The sequence below is a fragment of the Monodelphis domestica genome, chromosome 4, assembly GCF_027887165.1.
Source record: "Monodelphis domestica isolate mMonDom1 chromosome 4, mMonDom1.pri, whole genome shotgun sequence".
NCBI lineage: Eukaryota > Metazoa > Chordata > Mammalia > Didelphimorphia > Didelphidae > Monodelphis > Monodelphis domestica.
Genome location: NC_077230.1, coordinates 393,754,514 through 393,770,682, shown reverse-complemented (window position 1 = coordinate 393,770,682; position 16,169 = coordinate 393,754,514). Strand labels below are relative to the sequence as shown.

General features: G+C 41.2%; 1 protein-coding gene across 3 annotated transcripts in view; it reads left to right on the top strand.

Annotated features, from left to right (window-relative positions):
* FBLIM1 (filamin binding LIM protein 1) overlaps positions 1 to 12,881 on the top strand; it is a 46,667-nt gene extending 33,786 nt beyond the window's left edge. For all 3 annotated transcript variants that reach the window (XM_056795732.1, XM_056795733.1, XM_056795734.1), the window contains exons 8-9: positions 7,292 to 7,409; positions 12,500 to 12,881. In XM_056795732.1, the coding sequence (XP_056651710.1) occupies positions 7,292 to 7,409; positions 12,500 to 12,613 (232 nt within the window). In that variant the 3' untranslated portion in view covers positions 12,614 to 12,881. The remainder of the gene's footprint in view (positions 1 to 7,291; positions 7,410 to 12,499) is intronic.
* Positions 12,882 to 16,169: the final 3,288 nt, after the last annotated feature.

The following is a 16,169-nucleotide window of genomic DNA, read 5'->3' as shown; positions in this document are numbered from 1 at the left end:
GAAAGCCAAATTAGGGGCAGTCCCTTTTGGCATAAATGTTACAATAAATGTTCAATCAAAAGTTCAGTCCAATCAATCACATCCAAAGTTCATTCTTGATCTTCTTGATGAAGTGTAGGTTTTTGGCATCTTTCTGCAACAGTTCATTCTCTGGATATAAAAGTTTCAAGCTTCTTTCTTGAAGATCTTTTCTCGAACAAAATCAAAATCCTTGAAATTTTTTTTTTTTTATAACAGTAAAATCTTAAACAAAAGTCTTGGATTTTTATAAAAATACAATCTCAAACAAAAAAAAAATTCAAAAATTCTTAGATTTTAAATTAAAATACAATCCCCCCTGAAGTAAGTATTTAAAAAAAAATATATCAAGTTTAGCTCAGAATGCAATGTTCAGTTATGGGGGTGTATGTGTCAATTATCAAAAGAATAGAAAAATAATCAAAAACATAAGAAAAATTCAAAATAGACCTTGTATAGGTCCAGTTTAAAGTAATTTCTATCTCACAAGTATGTAGGACAGAATGCAGTAATATTTCATTTAGCCATTTGTAGCCAAGACTACAGGAAGTTGCCATAATATAAGAAGAAAAGAATTAGAATTCTATTTTGATGGGGAAATGTCATTCCCTTGTCTGATTTTTTCCTCAGGGATATAGGGAGCCAGCATGATAGTCAAGCTTTGTACTTGTTTGAGTACTTCAAAAGGAGTGTAGATACAAGGAAGTCCTACGACTTAAACATAAGTTAAGCGTCGCAACCTTGAGTCTCACTTTAATATTTCATGTGTGCTCTATTGGCACTATTCAGGTTTAGTCTGTGCTCCTTGTTTTTATCCCTTTTCCTGGAATCAGACACAAACATTAATCACAGTCCTATAATATTTTATCAATAAATGGCAGGTTCCCATAGTTTAAAGCTTTTAGGCATATATTGATATTATAGCAAGAGTATATATATTAACTTGTATTACTGCAGGGAAAAAAATATTAATATTAATTATGTGTACCTTCAGTACAAAAAATGAGAAAAAAAATCAGTAATTCAATATATTCTTGAAAGAAAAAAGAAGCATCCATTTGTCTATGGATTATTATCTCCAATTTATATGATAAGATAGAGTCACAATTCATATGATAGGATAGAGTCAATCAGTCTCAGCAGAAGATGCTTTCTTCACATGTGAGCAGTGAATCCAAGAGTCTCTTTCTCCAATCTTTATAGATGTTGGAGTAGTTAATAATATTTGGAATGGTCCTTCCCAGGAAGGTTCAGTTGCTCCAGTTCGCTTGAAATTCTTGATATAAACTTTATCTCCTGGGTTCAGGTCATGCAGAGAAAAGTCTAATGGTCCAGCTTGTACTGCAGCTCCAGATTCATGAAGTTCACGTAGTTTGTGCTGTAACTCCTGTATATAGGAAGCAATAGTAATATCTCCCCCTAATAGCGATGTATAAGCCGGGGAGAAAGGCTTAGCCTGTATAGGCGGATGTCCAAAAAGCATCTCAAATGGTGAAATATGTAAGTCTCCTCTAGGCCTGCTTCTAAGATAAAATAGGGCCAGAGGGAGAATTTCAGGCCATTTTAAATGGGTCTCAGTGCATAATTTGCCAATCATAGTCTTAAGTTCTTTATTCATCTTTCCTACTATTTGGAGAGGAGAGAAAAAAAAACTGAAAAAGGTTAATTAATATCAACAAAATCAATACAATCTAAGAAGAATCATCTTTATTATACTGGGAAGTTCCCTGGGCACCCTCCTGAAGGGCACCTCTCTGAGGATCATTAGCACCTCGAGTAATTTTTGGACGAGCGCCATTTCTCATATATTGTTGAGTATTATCATTAAAATTTTCTTCAATTTGGGCATTGTCATTAAATTCCCAATTCCTATTTCTATAATTCTGGTTTCTAAAGTTCTTATTTCTATATTCATTATAGTTATTTCCATAGTCATTATTATAATTTCTAGAATTCTGGTTTCTATAACCATTATCATAATTTCTATAGTTATTATTTCTAAAACCATTATTAAACTGTGTATTCCTTCCAAACATCTTAAGAAAGGTTCTACATTCCATCATTTTGTGGCCCTTCTTCTCACAGAAGTGGCAAGTAATGGATTGATAATTGGATTTCTGGAGAGGGGCAATTGTCGTTGGTTCATTATCATGCCCACTTTCTAATTTAGTTATCCTATCTATTACACATCTCATTTTTTTCTTCATTTCCTCCATGTCATCATTATTCTCTTTCTCCTTTTCTTCGTTTCCCTTAAAAACATATATAGCTGTTTTTCGCAATTCTTCAAGGTCCATATCTGACCATCTTGGGCATTGTGTTTTAAAATAATTTTTAATTACTTTGCATGAATTATTTACAAAGATTCTTCTAATTTGTCTTAAACTATTCTCTTTATTTAAGTCCCAATCTAAGTATCTGTCCCCAAACTCGATAATTCTGTCCATAAATCTGGAGGGTGTTTCGTTTTCCTTTTGCTTAATTTTTTCCAGTTCCATCCACTTATCTGTACTGTCCGCACATTCCTTCATGGCTGTGAGGATGGCCTCTCTACAACGGTATAGTTGTAGATAGTCCTCAGGATTATTATAGTCCCATTCGGGATCCTGAGATGGCCAATGTGCTGCATTACGCCCCCGGGTTTTGTTGACATGAGCAATTATTTTATTTTTTTCACGTTCACTTAAAAAAGCCTGTAGTAAGCTCTCAACGTCCTTGTAAGACGGATTATATTGAAAAAATATGTCTCCCATCTTTTTTGTTACTAGAAAAGGATCTTGTTCATATGTGGGGATATTTCGTGTAAATTCATTTATTTCTTGGGGAGTAAACGGTATCCTATGTCTTAAAGTCACCACATCCCCATTTCGTCCTATTTCAGGTACTTCTCTTAGAGGAAACAGGCCTCTAGTTGAATTTTGCACCTGTGGGTCAGTTTGACAAGGACAGGTTTCTCTAGGAGGACAAGATCTCCCTTGCATTGGAATTTGGTTTTCTGTAGGAGAAGGAACATGAGAAGCTGGGATTGCAGGGGAAGGGTTTTGGGGATTAAATTCAGACAAGATTTGCACTGCACGAGAGAAGCAATCTGTTAACTGGGCTATAGGGAAGGTGTTGTCCATCTCTATTTCAGGGAAGGAAATTTCCTCATTCAAAGGTTCAGAAACAGGTCTGTTTCTGGTAGAGTGGGTGTTTGCCCATTGATCCTGTAAGAAACATTTTAGATCTTCTAATTGGGCTTGCATTTTTTCCTCAATTTTTCCTATTTTATCTTCCATATCTCCCATTTTATCCTCAATATTTCCTATTTTATTCTCAATATTTCCTATTTTATCCTCAAGTTTTTCTATTTTATTCTCAATATTTCCTATTTTATCCTCAATTTTTTCTATTGTATCCTCAATTTTTTCTATTGTATCCTCAATTTTTTCTATTGTATCCTCAATATTTTCTATTTTATCCTCAATATTTTCTATTTTATCCTCATTTTTTTCTATTTTATCCTCAACATTTTCTATTTTATCCTCAATATTTTCTATTTTATCCTCATTTTGTTTTATTTTATCCTCATTTTGTTTTATTTTATCCTCATTTTGTTTTATTTTATCCTCAATATTTTTTATTTTTTCATCTCTAAATATAGTATTGAGGAGTACAAAAATGACAGTACCTATTAATATAAAAATTTGGAGGTATCCTTCATTCCTCAATGCCCCTACTTCTTCAGCTGCCATATAATTGTCAAAGAATGTAGTACTCATTTTTATATGTATATTTTGTAATTTCACAAAACACGTGGGGAGCAGGGCAAAGCAACAAACTTTCCACAGGGTTTTTTTTTTTTTTTAATCCAGGAAGTTGTTCCTTAAGGGAAAGGATATTTAGAAACAGTTCTTCCAGCCAGGACTTTATGCTGAGATTTAAAAACAGCTGTTTTCTGTCTATCAGAGTCACACAGCTGGGAAGTATCTGAGGTCCGATTTGAACCCAGGACCTTCTGCCTCTAGGGCTGGCTCTCAATCCGCTGAGCTACCCAGCTGTCCCTTAAGATTAAAGGGAAGAAAAAGAAAAAACTGCTGATTCCAATTTAACTTAAGGAGAAAAGAGAAAAAGTTTTTTTATACTCACGTGTTCTAGCAGCTGTGTCTTTAAGCCAAGTTTTTTTTTTTTTTTAAAAAAAAGGACTAAGTGGTGAAACAGTATAGTAAAAAGGCAAGGAAAAAGTTTTATTGAGAGGATTCTTTAGACTCCCGTGTGGTCAGCCACAATGTTACAAGGGAATCACTTTAAAAGACTGATATATATTAATTTAAGGTCGCCCAGGAATCAGCTATGTAATTCCTAAATGAAAAACTCAAGTCAGCCGTCAGCCTTTTTTTGGAGTTTAATTACAATAGGAGCAAGAAAGGAATTAGAGATATATATAGAGAGAGAAAGGGGAGAGAAGGGAATAGGGCTTAAATACCCCTTCTGTTTAGGCTGGGCCAAAAGGCCCAAGCCCTTAGATAGCTGGGGCAAAGAAAAGAGATCAGTCCCTTTCACTCACGTGTCCAAAATGGAGAAACAGTCTCAGAGGCCCCCACCTTCAGCTTCCTTCAGAGCAAGCTTCCCCAGAGCCCAGGAACCACACTGCTCAAAAACTCCCCCTCCTTCAGTCTCCAGCCCCTCCTATCTTTAAGGAAACCATCCAAGTTGCCTCCCCTCAGTCCTCACATCTACCAATCACTCTTCATCAATTTCCCTGTCAATGGAGGCTCTCGCTTAACCCAGGACCGCCCAGAGGTTTCTGGCTTTTGCACATGTCTGTTGAAGGTCATATTTTCAAATGATTAAATCTATACTCCTTTGCTACAGCCCTTTCTAAATCCTGTTAACTTGAGTATGGTAGAGATTGGAATAATTAAATTTTGATCTAGGCTGCAGCCCTTACTCAATCTTATTAGGACTGAATAGGGTGGAGTATCTCCATTGTATCAATTCTAAAATCAATCAAGACTCAAAGAAATTCCTGTTCTATGCTCAAGCATAGGTCAAAGTCCTTTCCATTGTTCAGCAAAGGGTTTCTGTCCTAAAGTAATCTTAAGAAGGGAAGAGAAGGAACCTCCCATGCCAATGGAGTTCCCATTCCAATAGACTCTCAGTAAGAAATTTTCCAAGTATGAAATATCCCAATGGTGAAATTTCCAACATTTATAAGTCTAAGGAATTTTGAGGTTTACAAAAGGTAATATTCCTCTCTTCCAGCAGGGATCTGGCAAGACTCTTCCTTAAGACCTCCCTGAACTTATAAGAAAGAACAAGGAAAAACTGTGGGGGGAAAAAAAACACAGAAGAAAAACAACTGCTTGATCACATGAGTCAAGGGGATATGATTGGGGATGTAGACTCTAAACAATCACCCTGGTGTAAATATCAATAATAGGGAAATAGATCTTGAAAACCCAGTAGAATTGTGTGTCAGCTACGGGAGGGGAGTGGGAGGAGGGGAGGGAAAGAACATGACTTGTGTAACCATGGAAAAATTTTTTGATTAAAAAAAAAAGACCTCCTTGACCAGGGGTCAATATTTGCAAGGGTGTTGGTTGGGGCTGGATTGGGGAGAACCAGTCTATGCAGTTGAGGAGTTTCTCTCTTTTTCAAAGCTAACACAATCATAGGAAATTCTGTGGTCCTGGGTCCAGGGGCAGGAAGTAGCACAGTGATAAAATGCCAGATCTGGAATTGGGAGGTCCTGGGTTCAAATCTAGCCTCAGACAGCTCTGTGACCCTAGATAAGCCACTTAACCCCATTTCCCTTCTGCCTTAGAGTTACAAAGAAGAAAGTAAGGATTTGAAATACGTATGCAGTTACATTTACTATTTTCCCATTTAATATATTCCCTCCCCCTTGGTTTTTAAATGGGAAGAGGGACAGGCATGTTGTCATTCTGGGCAGGATGAAAGGGGGCTGACAATAGTGTTGCCATTAAAGGAAGGCTGTTGAATCAGAACATTGAGAGGTGCAGTAGCCGGAGCACTAAATCTGGGTGAGATGGGAGTCCAAATCTGGTCTGTTTGACTTGGTATCTTCATTAGTTTCCTTACCTGTTAAGTGAGGCTCAAAATAACACCTCCCAGGGCTTTGTAAAGTGCTTTGTAAACCTTCAAGTACTATACAAATGTTCCTTATTAAAAATACACAGAAGGAATCAAAAAGTTGGAGAGTTTTGAAAATATAGATATGATATATTATATCATATTACATTGTATATATTATATAAGATTGTAATAATAAAACAATATATAATATGTAGAATTTATTACAGCCCCAAACAAGTAGTATAGAATAGAAATTGTTTCATATGTTGTTGTTGTTCAGTCATTTTAGTCATGTCTGACTTTTTGTGATCCCAATTGGAGTTTTCTTGGCAAACAGACTGGGGTAGCTTGCCATTTCCTTCTCTAGTTCATTTTACAAATGAGGAAACCAAGGCAAACAAAGTTAAGTGACTTGTCCAGGGTCACACTGCTAGTAGAGGTCTGAGGGAGGGTTTGAACTCAAGTCTTTCTACCTCTAGGCCCAGAGCTTTGTCCACTGTGCCACTTTTTGTGGGAGCATAATAAATAAATAAATTCAGAAATTTATTTTCAATTTATTTTTTTATTTAATTAATTCATATTTAATTTATTGTTATTATTTTTTAAACCCTTACCTTCTGTCTTGGAAGCAATTGCTTCCAAGGCAGAAGAATGGTAAGGGCTAGGCAATGGGAGTCAAGTAAATTGCCCAGGATCACACAGCTGGGAAGTGTCTGGGGTCAGATCTGAACCCAGGACCTCCCATCTCTAGGCCTGACTCTCCATCCACTGAGCCACCCAGCTGCCCCCTTAATTTATTTTTTAAAATAAATATAATTTTTATTATATATTTATAAGTAAAATGATAATGTTTCTAAAAGGGGGAATTGAGCCTTGTTGCCCTTCCTGTTTGTATTGTGCCCTAGGCAGCTGCCCACAAGGCCTATTCCTGATTTTCTGTGTCCTCCCCTTCACAGTGACTTTAGAACACATGATATTTCTTCTCCACTTCCTCCAAGTAAAATAGCCCCGGGCATTTCCTCATCCCAGGGAAATTATACCCTGAGAAACTGCAGCTCCAAAAATGGACACATCCGTGGTCAGAGTTCCAGGTGCAACCCTTAGGGACAACCACAGGCAGGGGGGGTGTAATCAGTCAGTGAATTCCCAAGGCTAATTGCTATGATAGCCTGTTTCCTTTCCTTTCTTCCACCAGGAAATTCGCCCCCATGTGCAGCATCTGCCAGAACCCCATTATCCCTCGAGATGGGAAGGATGCTTTCAAGATCGAATGCATGGGTCGAAATTTCCATGAAAACTGCTACAGGTGTGAGGTAGGTGTGAGAGCTGGAAACCCTGCCATTCCTCCATTGTTCCTCAGTATGTGCCCACTGCAAAGGCATCTGGGAGAGCAGGCGCCAGCCCAGATGCCCAATAAGAATGCAAGGTCTTTGAGGGCAAGGATTGCTTTGTTTTTGTCTTTCTATCCCAAGTGACTAAAACTAACTGGCAGGTGATCCATGCTTATGGAAGGGAAGGTTTTAGTTGGCTCTCTACTAGTGGGGATACCCAGCTTCATATCCTCCTTCTCTACCCCAGATGGAAATAAGAGCATTCCCTAGAGAAATGGTTAAGCCCAGCTAGGTATGCTGTCTCCAGATTTCTTTTAAAGCCTTGCCTTCTGTCAATATCAGTCAGTTCCAAGACAGAAGAGCAGCGAGGGCTAAGCAATCAGGGTTAAGTGACTTGCTCAAGATCACACAGCTGGGAAGTCAAATCTAAAATCAAATTTTAACATGGTTCTCCTGACTCCAAGCCTGGTGGTCTATCCACTGTGCTACCTAGCTGCTCCTGGAGGGGCAAATATTAAGAGGAGCCAGCTAAATGAAATGATCCAGGACAATTTGGAGGAGGACCTTAGGACAAAGGATGCTCTGCCCTCCAGAGAAAGAACTGTTGGAGGAAGAATGCAGATGAAAGCAGACAATTTTTCACTTGTTTATTTGGGTTTATGTTTGGACATTTTGGTTTTATAAGATTATTCGCTTACAAAAATGAACACTATGATTATAACAAATTATTACTCTGGATTCAAATGTTATGTGTGATAATACATGCTTAACCCAGATAGAATTGCTTGTCAGCTCCGGAAATGGGGAGAGAAGAAAGGAGGGAGACGATATGGATCCTATAACTTGGAAAAATTTATGTGGAAATCTGTTATTAAAACAAAAATGAACAATATGGAAATGTGTTTTACGTGACAATACATGGATAACCCAGAACAAATTGCCTGGCAACACGGGGAACAGGAAAGGAAGAAAGGGAGGGAGGGAGATAAGTGTGATCATATAACTCGGGAAAAGTTGTGTGGAAATTGGTTATTTACGTGTAATTGGAAAAACAAATTTAAATAGATATATTTTGAAAATGAGCCAGCTGCAGGCCCAGGGAAGGCAACATTGTCATGTTTTCGGTTTTCTCTTTTCCAGCAGGGATAGGTTAAGACTCTTCCTTAAGACCTCTCTGATGAGGGGCCCGTATTGGCAGGGATGCTGGCTGGGGCTGAGTTGGGGAGAACCAGTCTGTGCCAGATAACAGAGTCATGGCAATTCTGTGGTCCTGGGTTTGCTCCTCTGAGTACTAGTCTGTAAAGCAAGTGTGAAGGAGAAAAACAGAAGGAAGGGCTTCCTCAGATCTAGATTAAAAGGTAAATGTGTTACGGGGAGATTGTCCTGATTCCAGAGGATTTTCCACCTGAAATTTACAAAGGCACCCCAATAAAATGGAAAAGATTTGTTAGGGAGACTGATGGCTGGGAAGCAGCTCTCTAGTGGGAGTCTACGTGCCCCCAAGTGACCAAAAGTGGGGCGTTTATTGGTTTTACTGGAGGGAGAGCTGAATCCTCACCAAACAAGGGAGCAGGAGACATGTGACTTACAGATGACTTGGGAGAGGACTGGAGGTGGTGACTTTGGGAAGGGCTTGAGGTTGACATGTGCTTGCCCCAGGATCCAGAATGGCTATTTTTATGCCTCTGCCTTTGGCACAGCTGGGCTTTGAATTCTGGCCTTCTGACTACAAGTTCTGGATTCCTCGCTGTACCACAATTAAGTCAGGGTAGACATACTTGGTCAATTTGATCTCTGTGGAAAGTGGTGTAGACCAAGGCTGTATCACTTGAGAGCACAGAATTCAAAGCAATGGGATTCACATTTCTGTGAAGTGTCAAAGGAAATGGCTTTGGATGTTCCTTCCCACTCCAAGATTCTATAACCTTTGCCATGACAAACTATGTTATTATTGTGACCAGAAACAGATTGTAAATTCAATAGAGAAAATCAGCTGTGGAAAGGCAGGAGCCATTTAATTTTTTGCCTTTGGGTCCCTAGGACTAGCACGGTGACTACCATATAAAAGATATATGACCCTGGGGAAGTCACTTGACCCCAGTTGCCCAGGAACCTAAACGGCTCCTCTGCCTAGGAAGCAATACTCAGTATCAATTCTAAGACAGAAAGTAGGAGAAGAGAGGGGGAGGGAGGGAGGAAGGAAAAGAAAGAGAGAGAGAAAAGAAGGAAGGAGAAAGAAAGGAAGGAAGGAAGAAATGGAGGGAGGGAGGAAAAGAAAGGAGAGAGGAATAAAAGAAAGAAAAGAAAGAAAGAGGAAGGAAGGGAAAAGATAGGAAGGAAGACAGAAGGAAGGAAAAGGAGAGAGGAAGGAAAGAAAGAAAATAAAGAGAGGAAGGAGAAAAAAGAAAGAAAAAAGAGCAGAAGGAGAGCGAGGAAGAAAGAAATGGAGGGAGGGAGAAAAGAAAGGAGAAAGGAAGGAAGGAAGGAAGGAAAGAAAAGAAAAAAGAGAGAAAGGAAAGGAAAATAGACAGGAAGGAAAAGAAAGGAGAGAGCAAGTAAGGAAAGAGAGGAAGGAGAAAAAGAAGAAAAAGAGAGCATAAGGAAAGAAAGAGAAAAAGAAAGAAAAAATGGAGGGAGGGAGGAAAAGAAAGAAGGAGAGAGGAAGGAAGGAAAGCAAAGAAAGAAAGAGGAAGGAAGGAAAGAAAAAAGAGAGAGAAAGGAAGGAGAAGATAAAAAGGAAGGAAAAGAAAGGAGAGAGGAAGGAAGGAGAGAAAAGAAAGAAAGAGGAAGGAAGGAAAGGAAAGAAAAAAGAAAGGAAGGGAAAATATAGACAGGAAGGAAGGCAGAAGGAAGGAAAGAGCAAGTAAGGAAAGAGAAGAAAGAGGAAGGAGAAAAAAAGAAGGAAAAAGAGAGCATAAGGAAAGAAAGAAAGAAAGAAATGGAAGGAAGGAAGGAAAGGAAAAAAAAGAGAAAGGAAGGGAAAATATAGACAGGAAGGAAGGCAGAAGGAAGGAAAAGAAAGAAGGAAAGAGCAAGTAAGGAAAGAAGAAAGAGAGGAAGGAGAAAAAAGAAGGAAAAAGAGAGCATAAGGAAAGAAGGAAAGAAATGGAGGGAGGGAGGAAAAGAAAGAAGGAGAGAGGAAGGAAGGAAAGAAAAAAGAGAGAGAAAGGAAGGAGAAGATAAAAAGGAAGGAAAAGAAAGGAGAGAGGAAGGAAGGAAAGAAAAGAAAGAGGAAGGAGAAAAAAGAGAGCAGAAGGAAAGAGAGAAAGGAAGGAAGGAAAGAAGAAAGAAAAAGAGAGAGAAAGGAAGGAAGAAAAGAAAGAAGGAAGAAAATTGATATTAAGGCAGAAGGTAAGGATTTTAAAAAGAATAAAAAGCTTGTTGGATTGAATTGACTCCTGATTCAAAGTAACATAAGAGTATCATTGTTCAAGTTCCAAGTGCTATTTATACTTTGCAAACACACGAGGGCGCTCTAACCAACCAGGAATAAGACAAATGGCAAAGTTCATGACTATAGTGGTGTCTCCCCTACTTAGAGAGCTTTAGAGTTTGCATGACAGTGATTTGGAGGTGGTACAAAGGGCAGGAAAATGGAATTTGCCTCTCTGCCGGTGTGAGCCTAGAGGGATGTGCTGGTGATTGTTTTGTTTTGTCTTTAACAATCAGCTTATGAGCTTTGAAGTTTCATGTGCATTATTACCATTTCCTCCATCCCTTTCTTAAGTCTAGACAATCACCAAGACAATCAGTGGCCCCCTGAGTTGTAGCAGTGTCCATTTCTAAGGCGTGAGGAGTGCTCACATTGAAAATGGACAAGTCACTTCTCCCCAAACCTGGAGAAGCTGGCTTCCGCATTCCCCTGGATCTCGCCCAAGTGACTCAACCTTAATTTCCTGCTTTTTTAAATGAAGGGATTGGATTAATTGGCCTCCAAGGTCCTAACTGGCTTTCAATCCTATAAATGATTTTTTCCCAGCTACAACTCATGGAAGTCCACTGCTTGTGTGACTTTGGGCAAGCTTTTCTGGGCTCTAGTTTACTCTTCTGTAAAATAAGGGGTTAGACTAGAGGATCCCAAAGGTCCCTTCTGTATCCATATGAATGATTCTATAAGGTTGATGGTGTGAGTATTAATTAATGTCATCATTTAACAGATGTGAAAACTGAGGTTCAAAGCCACAGCGATGTGCACCCAAGGGTGTGCTAGCCGATGAGATCTACATGTGCAGTGTGATTATTCGCACCTTGGAAATCAGGAAAGACTACAAGTCAAGGCTTGGTGGTGGTGTTCCATTATTTCTACATTTAAGAAAGTGATACAGAAAATGTTAATGATGCATATTAAATTTAAAAGTCTGGGCACATTTTCCCAGCGATCCAGTTGTTAAAAATTTACCACCATGTCACTGGTTGCACACGTAATAAGTTAGGAATTTATAGAATGGACCTTGGCAATCTTTGTGTTAATCTCATTTTATTGAAGGGGGAACAGGCCCAGAGAAACTAAAATATCCTGTCCAAGCTCTCATAGTTAACAAATGTTAGTGACATTCCTAAGAAGTTAGGCAGCATGACCCTGGGCAAGTCACTTAACCCCAATTGCCTAGTTTTTGCTGCTCTTTTTAAAACTGATACTAAGACAGAAGGTAAGGGTTTGGGGGGCAAGGGAGAAGTTAGGCAGTAGAGTGGGACACTTGAAAGATTGATCATTCTAGAGACTTGGGTTCAATCCTACTTCTGATTCTCACTAGCTGAGCAAGTGGCTCTCCTCTGAGCTTTAATGTCCTTGTCTGCAAAATGAGGGTAATAATACTTTGTGTTTTGCATAGGGCTGTTGTGTCTAAAGCACTTCATAAACTTTAATGGCTTGTAGGAAGGTGAGCTGTTATTATCTAGCAGATTGTCAGCTCCGTGAGGGCAGCCCTTGGCTTTGCCATCTGGGGGTATCCCCAGCATCTAGAGCAGAGCCTTGCATGGAGTCGGTAACTGCATTCCCACTTGTGAAATTGTTATTGGAAGGCTTTCCCAAGTTTGGCAGGTCTCTTAGCTGGAATCCTTCTCTTTTGCAGGATTGCCGGGTCCCGCTATCTGTGGAGCCCACAGACCAAGGCTGTTACCCCCTGAATGACCATCTTTTCTGCAAACCATGTCACGTCAAGCGCAATGCAGCAGGATTGCAGTAGAAGGCACTACATGGGCCCCTGGCCCCCAATCTCAGAGAAATGAGTATTTGTGATGATTCCTGCCCTGGAACACTTCCTATGTCCTCCACAGCCTCCATTTCCCTTCTTTATCTGCTCCTGCAAAAGCCATCCCAAACCACAGGGAGATTCCCACCTGCAGGAATGCTGGGGATACTGAAGGCTGTGAGGAGAACCCCCTGCACCCTCAAACTTACAGCTTGGTATCAATGAACCGATCAAAAAAATCAATAAATAGTTGTTAAATGCCTACTGTGTGCCAGGCCCTGTGTTAGGCACTGGGGATACAAAAAGAGGCAGAAGACAGTTCCTGTCTTCAAGAAGCTCATAATCTAATTGGAAGAATCCTGGATTTGGAGACAAGGACCCTACATGGAAACTCTTCATCTGCCTTAGCTGGGGAATTACGGACAAATCCCTTCATCTCTCTGGCCCTTAGCTTCCTCATCTGAAAAATGAAGGATTTGAACAGGAACCTATCTAGAGTCCTCCTCGGGGCTAAAAATAAATCCTCTGATTTTCCCTCTCCCCACTCCTTCCCAGGGGGATACTGCCCAAGGCTTGAAGATAATCATGTATTCACATCTCCTTCAGATTTTATGTTGCTCTAAGCCTCCCTCCCCTCCCTCTAGTCCTGGAGATAAGGATTCTGTCCCCATGAGAGCTTGGTGGCCTAGGCAATTCTCATGCAGGAAGGGAGGGAGGGAGGGAGAAAGGAAGAAGGAAAGAAGAAAATGGAAAAAGGAAAGAAAGAAGGAAGGAAGGAGGAAAAGAAGGAAGGCAGGAAGAAGGGAGGGAGGGAAGTAAGAGGGGAAAGAGGTGAGGAGGGCGAGGAGGAGACAAAAAAGGAAGGAAAGAAGGAAAAGATTTATTAAAGGTACAGGGGAAAGAGTTTGAGAGTTAGGAGGCCTGGGTTTGAATTTTGCTTTTGCTGTTTAATTTGCCATGTTACCTGGGACAAACCTCTTGCTTCTCTGGTGGTCAGTTTCTTTATGTAGAAAATGGAAATGTTGGACTAGATGCAATAGCCTCCAACCTTAGGACTCTGAAAGCCCCTGACTTTTCTTGCTCTCATGGCTGGATAGCCTGAGCAATGGTGTGCTTTCCCCTGAGGAAGTCCCTTGCCCTACTGCTGGGCAGAGAAAGGAGAAGTCAGAAGACCTTGAGTTCTGCCCAAGCCTCCCCAGGTGAGCAAGTACCACTGTGAACATGGAACCACCAAGGCAGAGAGAGCCAGTATCCACCTACTGTCCCCTGAGCCAAGCCCATATGTCATGGGAGGATGGCAAGTTGGCCTTTGAGGAGTTCCCTAGAAGACCTCAGGGATCAGCTAGGTGATGCTCCCATGATTAAGACCAGCATTGATTCCCATTAACATTCCAGCCTGACCCTCAGCCCCACACAGACTCCTTTCCTAAAGGGGTGGGTGAGCAGATCTCCTTTCTCACCTCACCAGCTGGCTCATTGTTGGGAAAAGCCTCTTCATTTTTCAAGATCCTGCTAGCCCTGGGAGGCCACCTTATCACTACCCTGCCCCTCTTGCTGGACTCTAGAACCATGAGCTCCCAACTCTCCACCATACCCATGCCAGCCATTTTCAACTTTCTTTTAAAAACAAACAACAGCCCTTACCTTCTGTCTTAGTGTCATTTTGAAGACAGAAGACTGGTAAGAGCTAGACAGTTGGGGTTAAGTGATTTGCCCAGTGTCACGGGACTAGGAAGTATCTGAGGCTGGATCTGAACTCGGGTCCTCCCAACTCCAGGCCTGGTACTCTCCACTGTGCTCCCTGCCTGCCCCTCAACTTCCTTTTGTGCATTGCCTTTTCCTAGGGGTTGTATGAGTGGCATAGTGGATCTTCATCTTCAGGAGTTCAACCTGACCTCAGATACTTACTAGCTGGGTGATCCTGGGCAAGTCACTTAACTTTGCTCTCAGTTTCTTCATCTGTAAAATGGGCTAGAGAAGGGAATGGCAAACTGCTGGAGTATCTCTGCCAAGAAAACCCCCATCTGACTGGTTAGATGTGACTCCACAAAAACAAGGCAGGGACAGTGCTTTTGCCTTTCTTTGTATCCCCGGAGCTTAGAACACTATAGCAGACCTTAATAAATGTTTTTTGGCTGACTGAGGGGGGCGGGGGTTGTGGTTGTGGTGAGCCCTGCCAAGAGTCTGCAGCACTGACACTTTAACAGCCCTTAGACAATAGACAAAGTTTGTTTAGAGCCTAAAAATACTAGTTTGAGTCACAGACAAATACGGAAACTAAAAAATAAATAAAGAGCCTGAAAATGCATTTGACTTACCTGGGTGTAATTCAGAATTAATTCACTTAAGTGAAGTTCAGTGGACAGAGCCCTTCATCTGTGCCATCTTGGGTGCCTGGACTTGCCAGCCTCAGAGCCCCTTCTAGGTTGAAACCTTTGATCCTCTGTGCCAGGCACTGTGAAAGCCTGGCAGATATGAAGGCAAACATTGGGAATCAGTCCCTGCCTTCAAGGAGCTCCCTTTCCCTCCGTCCCTTCTCATCCTGGGTCATCTCTGTCCTCATTTTCCCTTTGGTCCTCCCCAAAGGGTCTGTCTGTCTCCCTGGATACCGTGTGGGAGCTGGTGGTCATCCTTCAGCCCCATTGCTGTGACCACTGCTTCCTGACTACAGGACCGGCCCACTCCTTACCGTGTGGACAACAAGGCGTCCTTGGAATGTCCTCCTGGGGGACCCATAAGGAAGATGATCTGTCCAGCTTGAGATAATGGCTGCAGCCAGAGTGCTTTTCAAAGGAAGAGTCGTGCATCTGGTTCTGGAATGAACTTTGGACAATTTGGACAGAGCCACGGGACGCCCGCCCCCTGCACTGCTCAGCCTCCCAGTCCTGCGTCTCCCCAGCCCTTAGCTGGGGTCTCTCTATACTTCTCTACAAAAGGATGCTATATTCCAAAGGGTGGTTGTGACAATGTACTTAAAATGATATTCAAAGTCAGTGATTGGGATTAGGATTATGGGTATGATTGGTACGCTGAGTCTGTGACCTGCTAGAAAACTGGGGAACTCTGATGCTGCTCCATGCCCAGGTCTTCAACATTTTGGCCTCTCCTGGGGCGGAAAGTGTGTGGTGGGGAGCATGCTTACCGCCTGGATAGAATTTAAAGGACCACAGGGTACAGTGGGAAAAAATTGCCATGTCTGAAGGCAGAGGACCTGGGTTCAAATCCTGTCAATAATACTTTTTTTTTTTTTAAACCCTTACCTTCCGTCTTGGAGTCAATACTGTGTATTGGCTCCAAGGCAGAAGAGTGGTAAGGGCTAGGCAATGGGGGTCAAGTGACTTGCCCAGGGTCACACAGCTGGGAAGTGTCTGAGGCCAGATTTGAACCTAGGACCTCCCATCTCTAGGACTGGTTCTCAATCCACTGTGCTACCCAGCTGCCCCCTGTCAATAATACTTATTAACATTTACTGTGTTCCAGGAACTGTGCTAAGTGCTGGGGATACAAAAGGTAAAAACTACAGTCCCTGCTCACATTTCCATTGGGGTGG